The sequence below is a fragment of the Hyaena hyaena genome, unplaced genomic scaffold, assembly GCF_003009895.1.
Source record: "Hyaena hyaena isolate Hyena2069 unplaced genomic scaffold, ASM300989v1 scaffold_471, whole genome shotgun sequence".
In the NCBI taxonomy this organism is placed as follows: domain Eukaryota; kingdom Metazoa; phylum Chordata; class Mammalia; order Carnivora; family Hyaenidae; genus Hyaena; species Hyaena hyaena.
In genome coordinates, this window is record NW_024081102.1 from 358,533 (window position 1) to 378,968 (window position 20,436).

The 20,436-nt window shown below is 42.9% G+C and overlaps 1 protein-coding gene and 1 non-coding gene across 2 annotated transcripts in view; one reads left to right on the plus strand and one right to left on the minus strand.

The window, feature by feature from the left end:
- The window catches only part of CNTNAP2 (contactin associated protein 2), a gene marked incomplete at its 5' end in the record, with an annotated part of 359,481 nt that extends 346,153 nt beyond the window's left edge, over positions 1-13,328 (plus strand). Inside the window, 2 exons of the mRNA XM_039253885.1 lie at positions 5,718-5,798; positions 8,523-13,328. Of these exons, the coding sequence (XP_039109816.1) occupies positions 5,718-5,798; positions 8,523-8,722 (281 nt within the window). The remainder of the gene's footprint in view (positions 1-5,717; positions 5,799-8,522) is intronic.
- TRNAQ-UUG lies at positions 2,496-2,580 on the minus strand. Its single transcript has one exon. It is a non-coding gene; the product is annotated as a tRNA-Gln (tRNA).
- Positions 13,329-20,436: the final 7,108 nt, after the last annotated feature.

Sequence of the window (20,436 nt, forward strand, 5' to 3'; positions counted from 1 at the left end):
TGGGTGGCTCAGTCGGTTAAGCAGCCAACTTTAGCTCAGGTCATGATCTTGCCATTCAGAGTTCAGGCCCCATGTCAGGCTCTGTGCTGACACCTCAGAGCCTGGAGCCTGTTTCAGATTCTGTCTCTTTCTCTGTCTCTCTCAAAAATAAATAAACATTTAAAAAAAAATTTTTTTTTAATAGTGCCTGACTTGTAGGAAGAGCCATTATTATTATTCCCTAATTACCTTGTTCCTGAAATTTTGAATTTCACGTAAATTTACATTTTGTACTCCTCCGTGGAAGGACAACACTTCTGGGTTCATTCCACCAGCCACTTGCTCTCCTGGACCCTAATGAGTTTTATATGTGAAAAAAGTGTCATCCAAACAATGACTAACCTTATAATCCTAGAATTTAGGGTTTTACTATTCATCACATACAAACAACCTACATGGTCACCGGGGCGCTCGTTGTGTGATGCCCCTTACCTCCCGGCAGGCTGGGTTGAGAACTTGACCCTGACCCTCAGGAGCCCCGGTCGTCTCAGCTGCCAGGGAATGGCACCACACTCGCCTGCACAGCACACAACATGAGGGGTGCTGGTGAGACTGTCATTTGCTTTCCTGATAAATCCTTCGAAGAATGCAGCCAAGAGAAGGGCAAAACATTCATGTCTTCTGTTCTTTTGGGGTGAGGAAAGTGCATTTTTACTCACCCAGCTCTAAGATCTGATCACTCTACAGTATGTGTATCATTATGGGGAACACTACCCCCCCAGGCCCACTTTTACCAAGTTTGTTTATTGTTTCCTTCTTCATTTTCAATCTGAAGGTGGAGGAGGAGGAGGAGGGAAAGTGCACCAGTACTGAGCTCTCAGGCGGCTTCTCACATGGCAATGACAGTGGAAGGGAACAGGGTCCATGTGTTGAGTGCAACTCTGACCCATATCTGAGTATGTTTGGAGCCTATGATATATTTGCCCCCTTGGCAAGAAGGGAGCTAGTGTACTGAAACCTGAAGCCTCAGCCGGGCAATTTAACAAGCAGAGGGGTGGGTGAAGAATCTCTCATCGTCGATTCTTCCAGAAACATGGTGTGCCTGCACTGCGCTGGGTGGAGAAACAGAGGAGCGCTGATCTCTAGGTGTGCAGAGGAAACGTGGTCTGTGACCGGCCACTGTCATGGGGATGGCCAGACAGACGAGGACATGCACAAGGGAAATAAGTGGAAATACACACGCTTCTGTGAGACGCTAAATCCAAGCTCACCTAGCGCCATGCTTTTGTGGTTACCATCATGTTCTACCATTTAGAGATCCAGTTGAAAAGTATATTGGATATAGTCTTTGCCTATTTGATGCAAGTCTGGTCTTGAGACTGTTAATATCTAGAGTCTGGTGGGTTTGTTTTTTTTTTTTATTTAAGTTCGCTCCACACACATCAGGCTCAAAGTCATGACCCTGAGATCAAGAGTTGCATGCTCTACCAACTGCGCCAGCCAGCCTGTTTGGACATATTCATACCATTTCCCAAAATATAGATTCCTTAATAGTGCAGCATCCCTAAAATTGCTCCATTCTCCTAGCAAACGGGGGATGAGACAGAACAGAATGTGTCATGGATGAGCTTTGTCCTATGGTCTCATTCATGTCTCTTGGTTTCCATGTATTCATACGTGCATTTCCCAGAGGATGTTGGTACCCCAGGGGGAAAGGACAGTTACAATGAAATAATTTCAAATATATCGATCAAAATAGCAATTTCTCTGCTTGCCAGGATAAAATGGATATGCCTCAAGGGAGTAAGGACTCATGTGCATCAGGTCAACCAGACTTAAGTTATGAATGAAACCGTGAAGGAGCGCCTGGGTGGCTCAGTCGGTTAGCCAGCCAACTTCGGGTCAGGTCATGATCTCACAGTCTGTGAGTTCCAGGCTCTGTGCTGACAGCTCAGAGCCTGGAGCCTGCTTCAGATTCTGTGTCTCCCTCTCTCTCTGCCTCTCCCCATCTCATGCTCTGTCTCTCTCAAAAATAAAATAAAACATTAAAAGAATTTTTTAAATAAATGAAGCCATGAAAATAGGGATGCTTGTGCGAGAACAGAACCCTGCCCTTGAATTTTGTGAGGACTTCTGTTGTACCTTAGGGTTTTCCACTAGTTGATTTCTGATAATAACCAAAGACTCGTGGACACAGGAACCATCAGTAGCTTTTCTGAATTTAATGTGTTCATCTCCTTTGTTGGGAAGAATAAGCATGCTTCCTGGCTTCAAAGGTTGAGTTGCCTTTAGGCAGCTGACTTCCAAAATTATACCCGCATGGGAGACTGTGTCAAAGAGAACTGGAAATATTTACATTCCTCTTATTGGACTGATTTTCTTTATTTTATTACTCTTTTTTTTTTTTTGAGAGAGAGAGAGAGAGAGAGACAAACAGAGCACAAGCAGGGGAGGGGCAAAGAGGGAGGGAGACACAGAATCCAAAGCAGGCTCCGGGCTCTGAGCTGTCAGCACAGAGCCTGATGTGGGGCTTGAACCCACGAACCTTGAGATCATGACCTGAGCCAAAGTCAGACGCTTAACCAACTAAGCCACCCAGGCGCCCCCATACTTAATATATTTTGAAGGTTCATGTTATTTAAAATTGATGAGATTTTTGAGTTTCTGAAATGGAGAAGAGAAATAGGAGCCACTCATAAGATCCCAGATGTCCAGTGGACATCTCCATCTGCATGTCCCATAGCTCAGTACCTTCAAGACAAAACAGATTGCTCTCCTCATCCCCTGTAAAGGCTCCTTCTCCCATAGGCCCTGCCCAAGCCAAACTGTCTGGATGCTGGGACTTCCTCACCTGACTGCCTCTTCAGCCCTCAAAAGGCAGGATGGGGAAGATGGATGACTTAGGAATTAACCCTATCTGGTTTCCAATTACATCTGGGCCACTAGACAAGCTTGATGACTTTCTAGAAGGACACAGACTAGTGTCCAGAGAAGGGTAATTACGTGGTCAGGAGGCCTGGAAATGATGTCAAAGGTGAGTAGTGAAAGTGTAAACTTTCATTCTCAAAAAGAAACTCTCAGTCTCTCAGTCTTGGAAAGATGGTGTATGTCAGGGAATAACCAAATCTTACCAGGACGTATGAGGGTATGAGTTATAACATGGCAACCACGAAGCAGTTTTAGACAATTTACTATAACTAGACAGGGTCAGAACTAAAACCACATCCATGCTTTAGATTAGTGTTTTGACTATGGAAACCAAACTCTTCAATGAGGCATAGAAATTTCTCGTTAGCAATAGTTTTCATATTCATGATTGTTCACTGTGGATCCCTAGCACTTAGAATGGTACCTAACATATAGTCAGTGTTCTGGAAAGATTTGTTCAAAGACTGAATAAATTCATTTGTCACGTCTACGAATAATACTTCTCTGAAGAGAAAACTCAGGTTTAAAGGAGAAATCATGGTTTCCAAAAATATTATTTGGAAACCATTGTTTTTCACATGGGATAATTTTATTATTACTCTTAACATTAGGTGATGAGCCTATAAATGCAAGATCATTGCATCCTTGTGCTGACACTTGGAATTTTGAATGTCAGTCCATGCTGTCCATGCAAGAAAGTCCTACGGGGCATAGGGAAAGCCACTGACTGCAGTGTACTTCACATTGGCTCTGTCTCCCTAGACTCAGGATTGGACCAGTTAAAACAAGCACACAGTAACAAAAGGTCTCTGCCGCATTCACCAGATAAGGAATTGAGGGAATAGGAAAAGTCCCAAGGACTCCCCTTGTATCTTTCTTAGTGTCTGTATTTTAATCAAATCAACAGGCTTGAGTAGCACTGATTGCCAAGCTGATTTGGAATATGATCGATCCAGGAATGAATAATTTTTCTGTTCTTAAGAATACCAAGCCAAAGAGAGAAAAGGTTAAGTAGCATTTGCTGGTAGGATCTGAAATCTCTCCTTCTGGTGGCCCTCTTCCTGGGGAAAAGGAGAGGAAAGCTCTACCTACTTTGCATCATTTTCCTGGGGGTCCTGAGGAGCAGAGAGCTGGAGGATAGGCCTCAGGAAACTTGCATCCTCAGCAAGACCTTCCTTGAACGATAACACAGACCTCTTTCCTCCATGTGCACACATTTACTTACGTAAAATAACTACTTCAAACATTTTTTTAAAAACTTTTTAATGTTTTATTTATTTCTGAGAGAGACAGAGTGAGCAGGGGAGGGTCAGAGAGAGAAGGAGACACAGAATCCGAAACAGTCCCCAGGCTCCGAGCTAGCTGTCCGCACAGAGCCCGATGCAGGGCTCGAACTCACGAACCGTGGGATCATGACCTGAGCTGAAGTCGGACGCTTAACCGACTGAGCCACCCAGGCGCCCCTTCAAACATTTTTTAAATACCTAATTGATGCGGTCCAGTAACTAAGGCTCTGACTAGACTAAGGTGATCTGCTGAAGGAGAAACTGTTTCCTTTGGAATATTTACCTTAAACCTGGACGTCTAAAACAGAGGTCCGATGAATATGAAATCGTTTATGAGGTTAAATTAGCTCGTATGGATGTTAACAGATACTCTGCCAACCTCTAGAAAGACATCTATTTGCCTTTTATGTACTTGAAATTCATACCTAACTTTAATACAACTGATCCTGATTTTTTCATAATAGGGAAAGAAATGGAAACTTTATTAGGCAGCTTATATTATTCTCAACTCTTATGAAATTTGACCCCCATACACATTCCCGATGTGTCCTATGTTTTATTAGAGTCTTGTAAAATGTTAATTTAAAGAAATGATTTTTAAGAAGATGTGGTTTATCTATACGATCGAATACTACATCACAATGAGAATGAACTCTGGCCATGTGTAGCAACATGGATGGAACTTGAGGGTGTTATGCTGAGCGAAATAAGTCAGGCAGAGAAGGACAGATACCATGTTTGCACGAATAGAAGGATTAGGAGGAACTTAATGGAGGATTGTGGAGGAGAAGGGGGGAAATAGTGGGGGAGAGGGAGGGAGGGAAACCATGAGAGACTCTTGAATGCTGAGAACAAACTGAGGACTGATGGGTGTGTAGGGGGGGTGATGGGCATGGAGGAGGGCACTTGTGGGGATGAGCACTGAGTGTTGTATGGAAACCAACTTGACAATAAATTATTTTAACATTTATTTATTTTTGAGAGACAGAGAGTGTGAGCAGGGCAGAGGCAGAGAGAAAGGGAGACACAAAATCCGAAGCAGGCTCTGAGCTGTCAGCACAGAACCCGATGTGGGGCCCAAACTCACAAACGCAAGATCATGACCTGAGCCGAAGTCCACTGAGCCACCCAGGTGCCCTAAAATGATTCCCTTTTAAACTAATGCTGTAAGGTCTAAAAGGCTCTACAAACATAGCCAATGTAATAGGTAAAAGCAGATGGGAGGCAGATTTCAGCCGAACATGAGAACAAGGGTTCTAATCCATAAGCTTGCCTGTTGGTGGAAGTGGAGTGGGCCAGCCCAGGTAATTCTACATCCTCTAATACTCCTCCAAAGGACTGATCCTGCTTGTCTGGATGTCACCCAAGAGAAAAGCCAAGACGTGGGTGAAGGCACTGTAATTTGGGAAACAGAGCTCTCCTGGGAAAACAAGAGTTACATGAAAAAAAAATCCACGTCAGATTATTTGGGGTTAATAGTATCCTTGACTCTTACACTTGACTTTTCCATTTTTTCCTCTGTAGCCAGTGCTGATTTCCCATATAATCCAGGACAAGGCCAAGCTATAAGAAATGGAGTCAACAGAAACTCGGCTATCATTGGAGGTGGGTGATGCATAGAACAGGCTACGTACCTGTGGAAAGTAATGATTGTCCATAAATGTGTCGTCTTAAAAACAAAACAAAACCATCATCTAGATTTTTACCTGATTCGTTATTTAAATATGACTGAAGACTGTGACATATGGATGTGGAGACACGGTTGTAAATGTGATCTGGCTACTTTGAAGAAAACATTTTTTTTTAATGTTTGTTTATTTTTGAGACAGAGAGGGATCGTGAGTGGGGGAGGGGCAGAGAGAGAGGGAGACACAGAATCCGAAGCAGCTCCAGGCTCCGAGCTGTCAGCACAGAGCCCGACGCGGGGCCCAAACTCACGAACCGTGAGATCATGACCTGAGCCAAAGTTGGATGCTTAACCGACTGAGCCACTTAGGCGCCCCGTGACCTGGCTACTTTTTAATGCCGACCTGTAAGAATGGGATGGTCGTGCCGAGCCGGCCCAAGCCCAGACAAGCTGACAGGCCACCGTGTAGGAGCCTGGATGTCCTCCCTGCTCTCTTCTCCCATTCTCACTCCCCCGCATCCCAAATGGTCCAGGATCGCTTACTGCAAAAACAGGAAGGACTCAGCCAGTCGGGTTGCAGTTCTCTTAATAAAGATCATCAGAAAATTAATAAGCCAGGGCATCTAAAATATTCCGGTGTCTTTTCTCCCGACGGACAGCCACAGAATAATTGAAGTCTCCTAGCACAGTCCCTCTTATTTGGGTTGGTATCTTTACCCCCGTTACCATCTTCTCTGCCTGTGCCTCCCGTCTTATTGCATCAAGGTGTTCCCTGCATGTCTGAGGATAGCTAATACTATAAACATATCAAGGATCTTAAACTCAGCCAGTCACCTTGGCTTAGCCAGTAGGTCTCTTTTCTACATGGAAAAAATAGAAATATGTGACTGTGGGGCTCCTGGGTGGCTCAGTCGGTTATGCATCCAACTTCAGCTCAGGTCATGATCTCACGGTGTCTGAGTTCGAGCCCCACATTGGGCTCTGTGCTGACAGCTCAGAGCCTGGAGCCTGCTTCGGATTCTGTGTCTCCCTCTCTCTCTGCCCCTCCCCTGCTCATGCTCTGTCTCTGTCTTTCTGTCTCTCTCAAAAATAAATATTTAAAAAATAAAACTCTTTCCCCATCTTTTAACTGGATTATTTGACTTCTTCTTTTGAGTTATAACAGATTTTTTATTTCCTAGATAGTTCAAGTCCTTTTTCAGACATATATATTGTGAATATTTTCTCTAGTCTGTGACATGCCTTTTCATTCTCTTAGTGGTATTTTTTTTTTTAAAGCAAGAGATTTAAATTTTGGTGTAGTCTGATTTTTAAAACTTTTATGCTTTGTGATTTTTTTTAATTCTAAATAATATGCCTATTCAATATTGTGAAGATTTCTTCCTGTATTTTCTTCTAGAACTTTTATAGCTTTAGTTTCTAAGTCTGTAATCACTTTAACATTGGTACATAGCCTGAGATAAAGGTCAAAACTATTATTTTCCAAACAAATATCTAGTTATTCCAAAACTACTTGTTGAAAAGTCTATACTTTTTCCAAATTTAATCTTCTTGGCACTTTGGTCAAAAATTGATAGACCATATATGTGTATGTCTGTTTTCTGGACTCTATTGTGTTTTGTTGATGTATATCTCTTTCTTTACCCAATACTATGATTGCTTTATTGCTTTACCTTTATATTAAGTCTTGAGATAGCAGCATGTATTCTCCAGCTATTTCTTTTTTGTTTTTTGAAATTATGTTGGCTATTCTGGATCCTTTACTTTATTGCCATATATACTTTAGAATCAACTTATAAATCTCTACCAAGGAAAAAGTTTGCTGAGATTTTCGTTGGGATTGCATTAGATCTATAAATGGACATAGAAACAATACTGAGTGTTCAGCTCTTAAACATGGTCTATTCATCCATTTATCTACATCTTTAATTTCTCTCAGTAAGGTTTTATGGTTTTAAGGGAACACAGCCTTGAACAACTGTGTTCAATTTGTTTTATTATAAATAGTATTATTTTATTACTTTTCTAAGTTTTTATTACTTTAAATATTCTTCCACGTGTTTCCTTGCTAGCATATAAAAATACAATTGATTTTTGTGACCCTGCTAAATCTACTGTTAGTTCTAGACACTTCACATATATATTGGATTTTCTACACAGATGATCATGTCACCTGAGAATACAAAAAATTTTTACTTCTTCACAATCTGTACACTTTTTATTTCTTTTTTGTTCATTTTATTACACTGGCAAGGACTTCTGGTACATTGAGAGACTAGACTTGCTTCCATTGTTCCATATTTTAGAGAGAATGTGTTTACTCTTTTCGTATTGAGTAGGATATTAGCTGTAGGTTTCTCATAGATGCTTTTTGTCAGGTTGAGAAAGTTTCCGTGCTCTCTTCGGCAGCACATATATTAAAATATCAGGTTGAGAAAGGTTCCTTCTACTGGAACTTTCAGAGAGGCTTCATAATGAATGGAGGTTGAAATTTGTCATATACTTTTTCTCCTATATTTCTTTAATGTGGTAAATTACATTGCTTTGTTTTTTAATGTTCAACCAGACTGCTGTTTTGGAATTTGGTGTTCTGTGGTGGGGAGGGTGGTGTTAGAGAGAACCATGGCAACGCAGGGAAAGTAGAGCTGCAGGGATGTATATGAGGTCTGTTTAACCTCCAGGGCTTCTCCTGTCTCCACCAGGTGTCATCGCTGTGGTGATTTTCACCATTCTCTGTACCTTGGTCTTCCTCATTCGGTACATGTTCCGCCACAAGGGCACCTACCACACCAATGAAGCAAAGGGAGCAGAGTCAGCAGAGAGCGCGGATGCTGCCATCATGAACAACGACCCCAATTTCACAGAGACCATTGATGAAAGCAAAAAGGAATGGCTCATCTGAGGGGTGGCTATTTGGCTGTGGGAGAGGGAGGGGCTAGCTATTAGGGAGGAGGGAACGGGACAAAAGCGCACCCTACTTTATACTCTTGAGCACATCCTTAAAATATCAGCACAAGTCGGGGGAGGCAAGCAACAGAAAATTCTGGAGACTGATCGCCACAAAAAAGTACTTTTTAATATTTCTTTATAGCTGAGTTTCCCCTTCTGTATCAAATCAAAATAATACAAAAAATGCTTTTAGAGTTTAAGAAATGGTTGAAATTTGTAGGTAATACCGTCTTATTTTGTGTGTGTTTAGAGGTGTTCTAAAAACCTATGGTAACAGGGCAAGTTTTCTACATTTTTAAGAGCCCTTAGAATGTGGATATTTTTTTTCTTGAGAAAAGCTGATGCACATGGCCTCCAGCATTCTCTTCCTTTTGCATATAGTCGATTTTTAATGGGCTATCGTAGTAGCTAGTTCGTGTTCATATAATATTTCTTTTGGTGTCCTGTAAATTGGAAAAGGAAAGGAAAGGGCCAAGAAGACCTATTGTTTTCCAGTTTTCAAAGAGACCTCAATCTATGCCAATTCTTTGAGTGTTCCCGTATGAAGCATTGAAGGAAGTGTAACAACACAACCGACACAGCAGAGAGAAGCATTAAGAAGCAGGGGAAGTAGTTTCATATATTGGGATTGTTAGTTTTATTTTTCATCAAATTCTACAAGCTAATACTGTTCCATGTGCGTAGTCTTAGACCTCTTCACGATCTGTGACTGTCAGCTACAATGTGGTGGTGACCAGCTGTTGCAAAAGATTTTACCCACATCGTGTTAGGTTACCTTGTATGTGTGGGGGGAGGGGAGACACTTCGATGGGGAATTAGAGCCAGATGCTATGATTTGTTTGCTCTGTTCCTTTTAGAGTTGTAGCAAGAGTATGGACACTTTCTAGTGAATGCGCAAATTAGGTTGCTCTTCTTATTTTGCTTTAAATCTCTAGTTTTTAAGCCCTTGTGACAAAATCCTAGCAGACCATGTCCTCCCAATGGACAGGCCACAATAAAGCCAAGTTATGATTGCTAGTATTATTGCTTTACTCCAGAATCATATGGAAAACACTGCCGTATTTTCCATCATCTAATCCGTGTATCATTCCATCCTAAACAGACACACTGCCACAATTCGGGGACCTCTTTGGCAGATACACTTGAACTGCAGGTTCATGACCAACCTGATAACTGTTGCTTCTCAGAGAATGGACACATCTAGTCAGTCGCACCTCAGTCTAATTGGGAATCTTGACCAACTAATTCAGACAAAGAGATCATTGATTTTACTTAAAAACGATAGACTTTGTGTATAAACAGATGGGACAAAGCTCCTATTGCAGCATCCAAAAAATAATTTCATTTATCTCTTTTTGTAAATTACACAAGTTATTTCCAGAATGACTACCATTTTTGATCATTATAGTTCAGACTCTGAATAAGTACTATAAAAATTTTTTTTCAGACTCCCAACATGTTGAGGAATTAAGTAGGATCCCTTTTTTCCTTCTCCTCCTAGAAGGATGTAAGATGAGCTTAAAAAGGTATTGTTGCTATTTTTCTGATAGCGTGCCTCAATGAAATGGAAATTCTAGTTTGTTAGGGTTATATATACGTATTTTTCAAGATTCTCAGTATGCTTGTGCTTTTTGGAGGATCTCAGTTTCTTGGCTAATGAAAACTTACCTAGAGTGGCCAAGGGCTTGTTGTACCAGTAACATGACACATCCCTAAGTAGATACTGGACCAGCTAATTCCATTACATCAGAGCCGAGGTAACAGGGCGAAAGGGAATCAGACCGCCTTTCATAGTTGCTGACCCTCAGCCACTGTCACAAACACCTTTACCTTAAAAAGTTCTTGATCATTATTCCATAATATACATTGTTAAATGAAAAGCATGTGCTATGACTAAAGAGCAGAACAATATAGCACACAAATGACACATTAAAAACAAAGGCTGTTTGTTTAACCCAGATGACTACCATTAAGGGCTCTTTTGTGTATTGTCAAATTATGAAAGCAAAAATTGTAAACATTATGTTTTGTAGAAAGGTTTCAGATTTTTTTTTAAACCTACTTTACAGGTATTACTTTTACACTTCACAAATAATGCTGATGGGAATGTATTGTTTCCTGCATTTCCCATTATAGCTTTCTTCTTTATGCATTGTCTCAGCATTTTCCCTTTCTTTCCAAAATGATAAAGGGGTTAAAACAATCAAAAACAAGTGGTGACACCAAAACATTCTTACCCTTTCTCTTCACTCTCTTCCCTCTTTTCCTGCCTCAAAAGGTGAAAAATAAAACCTAACACTTCTCTCATCAAATTTGCAAACCTAGGACACTGGACTGACTGAGGGATCAGTGGGTCTCTCTTGTCACCACCATTTAAACATACAGTATGTCCTTAAGAGAGGTAAGTCCAGCCAGAAGACAAGACAGAAAAACGTGGATAAGGTATTAAGTAACCAAGTTAAGTGCCAAGTGAGTGCTGGAAATCCTTGGCTTCTCTTTGGAATTGTGGTCTTCATCAAAGTCCCAAAGGTATATATGAAGGCCACATCCAGTATGTGCTAAATGGTCGATAATTTACATGAAAATAAAGAACATCTCTTTTTTCCAGCTCCTTCCCTTGAAACCTCAGCACAATGCAGCCTGGACGGCCCATTGTGACCCAAGCTCAGTGCCTGATCTTGCTTTGTCAGTCATATCCCACAAAATCTTGACATTCTTCTATCTCAGTCCATTATCAATCGAGTCCAGAGAGGCTAGTGGTAACCTCTTTAAATAATAAACAAAACAAAGAAAAGATAAAATTTAGAAACAAGCTGCCAGGAAGAACTGATGTGTCAGGAAGAACTGATGGCTGACGTAGGGTTGTCTGTGCAGGAAGCATCTTCTGTGTAGAAAACAAACGTCTAGGTTTTGAGAAGGTAGAAGCAGGACTTTGAAAGCAAGATCGGCACCATTCTCAGCTCTCAAAATAACATATTCCCCAGAGCACAAGGCGACTAGCTCAGGAGGTGAGAAGTTATATTGTTAAGGTCTTCTCTGACCCTTCTTCATTCAGAAGGCTATAGGCGCTGGAAACAAGGGTTTGGAGGGCCTTTGTTGGACAGCTTCCCGTTGCCGTGTGTTTGATGAACAAGCACCCGTTACTAACAGGAACAGGGATTCAGGGGCATAGGAAAAAGAATTGGCATGAGCCAAAGAGTACATCTTAATGTTACTGTTGAACATCTGTGGAGCGGCCCCCAGAGACCTGCAGGGAGCTGCGCGCAAGGACACACACCATAGGAAGCACCGAAGGAAAACGTAGCTACCAAATGTGAAAACACAGTGTCAGCGTGGTGTCCAGAAGAAACTTCTTTTCCTTCGATTACAGGATCTGCTCTTTTTAATCCCTCCACTTGTTCTTTTTCCTCCCTTTCTTTCCTTCCATAGTGTGAACATTTCAATGGAATGAAATGTTTATGCCTCCAAACAATTAGCACCTGATTTAAACCGCTTAATATTGTTTCCTTTTCGTCATCCTGTCCAGCCGTTTTCAAAAAGAAAGGCAATGGTTATTAAATTGAATTCCAGTTAGCCAGCTAAACACAGGCCCTAAATTACTAGTGGCAGCAGACCCAACTGATCCTGAAATAGATGAGAGACAAACAGCATGTCTAGCTGATTTGGGCTAAAACCAATGAGCGCTATGTTTAAAATGATGTCATGGGGAGGGTAGACCGTGGGAATAAGATGATGGAGTCCTAACCCTTTCTCACTCCCTGACTTGACCACGTCAAGCTGGTGAACCTTGGTCCCTCTTTGCCCCATATTTAAGATACAGCTACTTTGCCCACTTGATAAGACAATCATGAGGTGCCATTGAGTCTTGACTTCAGCATCCATTGACACTCAATATAGAGACCCAAGTCAATGGAGCCCACTGGAAGACTGACTTTCTGGCCTGTGGCTGTAAGTCACACCAAAGAAACAAGGTGGCCACCTCCAGGAGTGTGCAGACTTATGGGGCATTGCCACACAGCTGCTAACTTGTTAATCAGGTAGACTGCCTGGGAGCTAACCTGTCAATCCTGGGAGATGCAACAGCCAACAGCCAGAGAAATCAGAACTTAGTGTGCACAAAGCATAAGTTCCCACCCAGATGTGGCGTACAGCTTACACATGGCCCCAGTGCCATTGGGCTGGCTTATACATAAGATAACACAAGAAACAAGTGTGATTTTTCCATGTAGCCTAGTGGCGCTGTGCCTACCCTACACATACCCTGCATGATAATGGTGGAAACTTTAGAATAGATTTCTTTCACAGCAGTATTTTCCGGATGCGAGTGGTATATAAAACTCATTGTCAATGAAATAGGGAAACTGTGTTGAAAAGTTGATTATCTCCCGTGGAGTAAAGACTGGCAGAAGATGATAAAGATACCTGAGCACACAGGTATGAATATCCACATGCATTTCCAAGGTCACTTTCCATATGAAAATGTGCTTTAAGAGCAGATCTACACAGGTGGCCTGCAACATTTCCAAGTTCAGTTTATTTTAAACAGTAACCGCTGGGTTCTAACATGGCTATGAAGACATCCTCTCAAAGTAGGCCAAGAAACAGTTCTGATGTTATTGATTCTAAGTTTGGTTGAGTTTTTGCATTTTTTTCAGTGAGCACGGTGACTGCGGAGGTCAGGGTTGTGAAAAGCTGGGCTAAGTATTCTTTCTGTAAAGTCAATTAGGATTCCACCCTGTGAAATGACACAAAAGTTCACTCTCTAAAAGCAACAGCATGTTAAATTACAATGAAAGAAGGAAACTATGTATGTATGCCTAATATCCTTTGTGAATGTCTTTCACTTAACTGAAATTATATTAGAAACCAGATTGATAAATAAAAAATCCAAAATAGTTTTAATTATCCTAAAAGAGATTCTTTGTATTTTGTTCCACCTGATTCTCTTAGAAGCCGTTTTCAACCTTCAGCAAAGAAAGTTCCAGGCACTGGAACGTACCTCTGTTGGGAATGTAATCGTTCCCAAAACTGTGGTGATACAGTCAACTCTTCAAAGACGGGTCTTCTACCGACTCATTCATTGTTAACCTTCTTTGGCCACACATGCCTCCCCTCCCCCATTTTTCTTGAGGTAGCATAATGGATATTGGCTTCATGTTTTAGATTAATTTACACACAGCTTGATAAAATGTGGTTAGAGTTAAGTGATGTCCAGAATACATTCTGAGCCATGTTTGGAATGAGGGAGTAACATTGGATAATGGACAAATGGATTCAGGCCAGTCAACCAGACAACAGAGATTTACAACGTGTCTTTCTAAATGCACTCCACGGGCATTAAGAGCCGTAGCCCTAAATTATTCCTCCTATTTGCCAGTCTTGAGTTAACATTGGGAAGCCGTTTCCTTTTAGTCGATTCTCAGTGAAGCATTTCAATGTATACCAAATCCATGTGAATTCCCAGTTAGAAGTCCAACCTCTGCTCCTTAGCAACTCCCGAGGCCAGTCTGCAGCAATGATACTCAAGTGTTCTAGATAGCTCTTGGTAATGATCTTGCTTTACCACCGTGACCTAACAGGTGGAGACTATCAGTAAGTCCCTTGAGTAAAGAAAGCCAGCACTTCCCTGCCCAGTAGCATCTACCATACACCTTGTGGACAAGGAGATCAGTAATTTCCAGGAGGACTGTGACTTCATTTGGCACAAGGCAGGATCTGTTGAAAGAATGGGGGATAGAGAAGCAGAGAAGGGACCAATGAGACACTTGCAGGGGGAGAGTTTACTCTTTGTCAGTGATGACATGCATGGTGAGCTTACCAGAACATAGAGAAGAGGAGATAATTGTGTTCTCTCTTGAGAAGGTTTGTGTGAACCTAAGCAGAAAGCCAACTCTTTACAGCAAGTGTTACGAGTAATCATTAGCACGTGCTCACTTGTCCATGGTCACTCCGAAACCATGAATTCAGTGAAGGCTGAGCTAAATAATCCCTGTGCCTAAGGGCCCCTTTCTACTGGCAACCCTTCCCCACTGCCACAAACAAAGCCTGGATGGCTACAAAGGGCCTGAAAGAGAACACAACTTTTCTGATTGCATTTCCATGGTCTTTCCATCCATCTTTATTCATCTTCTGGGTATATGGTAAGTAAAAATCTCTTGAGATGGGGTAAATAAACACATATCCCCAGGGTGCCTGGGTGGCTCAATTGGTTGAGCATCCAACTCTTGATTTTGTCTCAGGTCATGATCCTATGGTCGTGGGATCAAACCCCCATGCCGGACTCCCTGGTGAGCATGAAGCCTGCTTGGGATTCTCTCTCTCTCTCTCTCTCTCTTTCTCTGTCTCTATCTTTCTCTGTCTCACTCTCTCCCTCCCTCTAGCCTTCTCCACCACTCACACTCTCTCTCACTCTATAAACAAAACAAAACAAAACAAAACAAAAACATATGCCAAGTCTTCTCCAAAGGATAGAAACCAACATTTTTTAAGTCCCCTGACCTAAAGTATGAGAAAGTTAGTCATTTCTTCTAAAAATAAAAATTCAAATTAATGAAATTTAATTTTTTTAACATTTATTTATTTTTGAGAGACAACGAGAGACAGAGCACAAGCAGGGGAGGGGCAGAGAGAGAGGGAGACACAGAATCCGAAGCAGGCTCCAGGCTCTGAGCCGTCAGCACAGAGCCTGATGCGGACCTGAACCCACGAACTGCGAGATCATGACCTGACCTGAAGTCGGATGCTCAACCGACTGAGCCCCCCAGGTGCCCATCAAAATTATGAAATTTAAACTAAGATAAGACAGACGTGAAAAAGGCCAACATGATGAAAATAAGCCATTTTGTGTTCACAAATAGCAATTTGGCAGATAAAATTCTTAAGTCTGGGAAGACAACCTCTAACCGGGGACACGGCAAGCATCTCAATCGTGAAAGCTAGAGAGAGAGGGTAACTATGAGGTTACCCCCCTGAGCACCAGTATATCCAGATGAGGAGCAACTTTTGAAGCCAGGAAGAAGGCACATTTAGGACAAATTAGGCAGGATGGGCAGTACCAGGGTGAGGCACGGGTGCCCGATGGAGAAGCGTCCCAACATGGCGCTCTCCTGCCAGGGAGGCCCTCGCGGACCCCTGCCCCCCTCCACTCGGCTGCAGGACGGTACCCCCAGCTCCAGCCCAGCCCCACAGCATCGTCGGCCTTCAGGGGACGGAGTCCAGCTGCCCAGAGGCGTGGGCAGCTTTGCCAGGCCTGAGGTTCCTCGTCCCTCTTACCGCAGGCCCCAGGCTGAAACACTCTGAAGAAGATAGCACAGGGGCCGACTCCAGAGGTTGCTTGAGGGGCAGGAAGAGGGTCACGTGCACCAGACTGCCAGCTGTGGGATCACAGCAGCTCCCCAGATTCTCAAATTCATCCATAAATTTATGTTTAAAGATGCTTAGATCAGTGGTTCCATGCAGCCAGGGTCTGACGGGCACGGTGTAAGCGTTTTTGAAGCCTGCACCACCGTTTACTAGCCTCTTGATCTGTTCTTCTCCATCTCTTCATCTGTAAAATGGGACAGCAACAGGGGCACCTGGGTGGCTCAGTTGGTTAAGCATCTGACTTCAGCTCAGGTCATGATCTCACAGTAGGTGAGTTCGAGCCCCGTGTCGGGCTCGCACTGACAGCGCAGAGTCTGCTTGGGATTCTCTCTGGCCCTCTTCCTCTCTCCTTCTGTCTCTCTCAAAATAAATAAATAAAATTTAAAAATTAAAAATAAAATGTTTTCGTGAGTGATAACCCCTCCCCCAGAGAAATTCTTGCAAAGATCCATGAAGGGAGGTGTATGAGGGCATCCGTAGGAGTGTCTGTGGTGCCCACACTTGCAGGCATCCCAAATGTCTGTCCCTAGAAAATGTACCACGTGAGAGAAGGTGAAGCATGCCGTACAGCCCAGAGAAGTAACACACTAGATCCATATACGACAACCTTAAGTCTTACATCTTCACAATATAGTATGGAGTGAAAAGCATAGGAAATAAAACTAGATCCGCAAAACAGTAGAATTTATTAAAATGAAAAACCTACACACAGAACAAAACATTTTGCAAAAACACATGAATAATTAAGGATGCATATATGTACATAGATATATATACAGCCTTCTATAAAATATGTTACATATATAATAAAATACATCATCACCTGTGGAGGGAATGAAGCAGGAGTGGGGACGCGATGCAAAATAAAACAAAAGAGACGCTGTCTGGACAGATGATGACAAAATAACTCATTCTGAGAAGTACCAGCTTCACTCTCAGACTGCAAGGGGGTGGGGGCAGGGCGGGGGAGACAAAGAGATCACGAGTCCTATTGAGGGAGAGCACAATTAAAGCAAGAACCATGAGGAACGATGCATGGACATGGGGCAGGAAGTGTCTCAGCGAATACGGTAATTCAGTAAATAAATGTTAGCAAATGGACAAAGGCGATCTGCAAGGAGAGTTGAGAGCAGAGCATTTCTGTTCTCTACATGCAGTAATGTTCCCTGTATTACACAGCTGCAGGGGGAGAGAGAGGGGATCTGCCCGGGGTTAACACACACCAACCACGTCACAGAAATGTAAAGAAGACGATGCCTCGTTCCTCTCGTGTGTGACTTCAAAAGCGAACTATCCTGCCTCTGGACTGACCTTCAAGACGACTTTGCCGACAGCTTGACTTCCAATTCGTGGACAGAATAACAGACATTAATTGTGAACTAATGATTCTGAAGTAGTGTCGTGTGGAATGAGAGCGACACCTCTACTGGGGAAGTGATGTTCCTGAAGCCTGGCCAGTGGGCAGGCGTCACCTGTTATCCACCTCACTGTGAAGAAACAGTCCCTGGTTAAATCCCAGAGCTTGCTAGAAGCATGCCTTGGGCTTTGTCAAAAACTACAAGAAGCGCCTGTAATATATTTCTGGATGATCAAGTTATAACTCCTCTAAATTAAATTTACAGAGCTCATTCGCTTTTATTCTAACCAGTAACCATGGCATTCCCTTTAAATCATTACAAGTGCGGCAGATATATTGATTACCGCCAGACCTGTCATTACGAATCTCTTTCTGCACTGTGGGAGCAAACTCTAAAGTTTAATTAGTATCCCCGTCTGGTGTTATAAAGTACAAGTCCAGGACATATGGGAGAGAGAAATGAGTCAATGTGAATCATCTTAAAAACATGGAACTGGCAAATAGAGCAAAGCAGATAGCTGAATTTATTCCGAATCAAAACTACTTGCCTTGATGCCAGTGCTGCATTATGTGATTCATTTGGGGGGAAATATTTATTCTCTTCGAGAAGACAACTATTTTCTGGAACAACTGAGGGACAAGGAACAAATAGTAGACCTGGGGTCATGTGACCCACACATGTGGGTTGCTGCACTGACCATCTCCAGACACAATCTCTAGCAGAAGTTCCAAACAGGTGTCCGAGCTTTGCCTATGATCCATTTCTAACAAGGCGGATTATTACAGGTGAGCTATCCAAGTGGGACCAGCACTCATCTAACCCTCATAAAGGGGACTCAACATTTTGGGGTATAAAGCTTCTATTCTAACTGTACTCGGGCCATTGGTACACAGTAGCAACAATTAAACACTGGCTCATGAGACAGGACAGGACTTTAAGAGAGATAGGTGTTGGCCTAGACAACATGGGACAGACTGAAATCACTTTTTTTTTACTTTTTTTTAAGTGTATTTATTTTCTGAAAAAGAGAGAGAGCTCAAGCGGTGTAGGAGCAGAGAGAGAGAGAGAGAGGTGAGAGAGAGAATTCCAAAGCAGACTTCACGCTATGAGCTGTCAGCACAGAGCCCAATGTGACTCTTAAACTCATGGACCCTGAGATCATGACCTGAGCCAAAATCAAGAATCAGATGCCTAACCCACTGAATGCTCCCCCAGATGCCCCATTTTTAACTTTTAAATGTTTGTTTATTTTTGGGGCGCCTGGGTGGCTTAGTCGGTTAAGTGTCCGACTTTCGCTTAGGTCATGATCTCGCGGTTCGTGGGTTCGGGCCCCGCGTCGGGCTCTGTGCTGACTGCCAGCTCAGAGCCTGGAGCCTGTTTCAGTCTGTGACTCCCTCTCTCTCTGACCCTCCCCTGCTCACGCTGTCTCTCTCTCTCTCTCTCTCTCCTAGAAATAAATAAAAACATTTAAAAAAAAATTTAAATGTTTGTTTATTTTTGAGAGAGAGAAAGAACATGAGTTGGGGAGGGGCAGAGAGAGAGGGAGACACAGAATCCGAAGCAGGCTCCAGGCTCCGAGCTGTCAGCACAGAGCCCGATGCGGGGCTCAAACTCACGAACCGTGAGATCATGACCTGAGCCAAAGTTGGATGCTCAACCAAATAAGCCACCCAGATGTCCCTAAAGTCACTTGTAAGAGAAGCAGCATTCACTGGAAAAAGGCTTATTAACTAGAATACCAGACCCAAGGGAATTCTATTCCAGGAAGGCAAGACATGAAAGTGAGCCTGGAAAGACAATGAAAACTGATGAAGTCAGTTGGGTAAACTCAACAAATAACGCTGGATATGGCCAGAACCCACTGTTGGGAGGGGGCTTGTATTATGACCCAGTGGGGTCTCTTGACTATTTTGTAAAAATGGAAGCAAAGTAGCTTCTGTGAGGCAATGACCGCCCCCATCCTAGACACTGAGGCTCAAGGGCACATTCATGGGAATCTTACGGACCTCCAAACACGCAGACGCCCTCCGGGGGGCACTTGTAATTTCCATCCGTGCACTGTGACAAGCCTCCCCCCAAGAACAAATCAGAATGAGACATATCCTGGAGTATATTAGCACAGGTAGGATCCATTCAGAATACCACGGACATCCTCACCATCGGAAGAAGGCGGGCCCTACTATACAGTAGCATCCAATGGGAACCAGGCTCAGTACCAGTTTGTGAGCTGAGACAAGGTGACTGGCTATGTCCTCAACTGACTTGGAAACCAGACATAAGTGAATCATGGCCAAGTGTAATAACGTCTGTCAATAATAATATATAACATATGATACATGGCTGTATTCATTTCCTACGGCTGCTGTAACAAATTACTACAAACCTGGATGTGGTAAAACAACAGAAATCTATTCTCTCACAATTTTGGAGCCTCGGGGCTTGAAATCAAAGTGTTGGCTCCAAGGAAGAATCCTTCCTTTTCTCTTCCAGCTTCTGGGAGCCCCTGGTTTCCGTTGACTTGTGGCCACCCCTCTCCAATCTCTGACTCCGTTTTCACATTGTCTTCTCTTTCTCTGTGTGTCTCTTTTCCTCTTCTTCTGAGGACACCAGGCACATTGGATTAGAGACCACTGTCCCCCATTAGGACTCATCTTAACTAATTTCATCTGCAATGACCCTATTTCCAAATAAGCTCACATTCACAGGTACCAGACTTTAGGGGAAGACAATTCAGTCTATAACAATGGACTGGAGGCAGTTCTGTGGGGAAAGCATCGCAAATACCTGTGTATCTGCTCTGTCATGAAATTGAATCGTGCCACACCCATACCACGGGCCATACGGTATAACACTAGCATGGTTGGTTATCATGCTACCTAGAACTTGACCTGCATTTCTATTTCCCAAGGGGCAGACGGACTCGTTAGGGAGAGTAAGACATGCAACC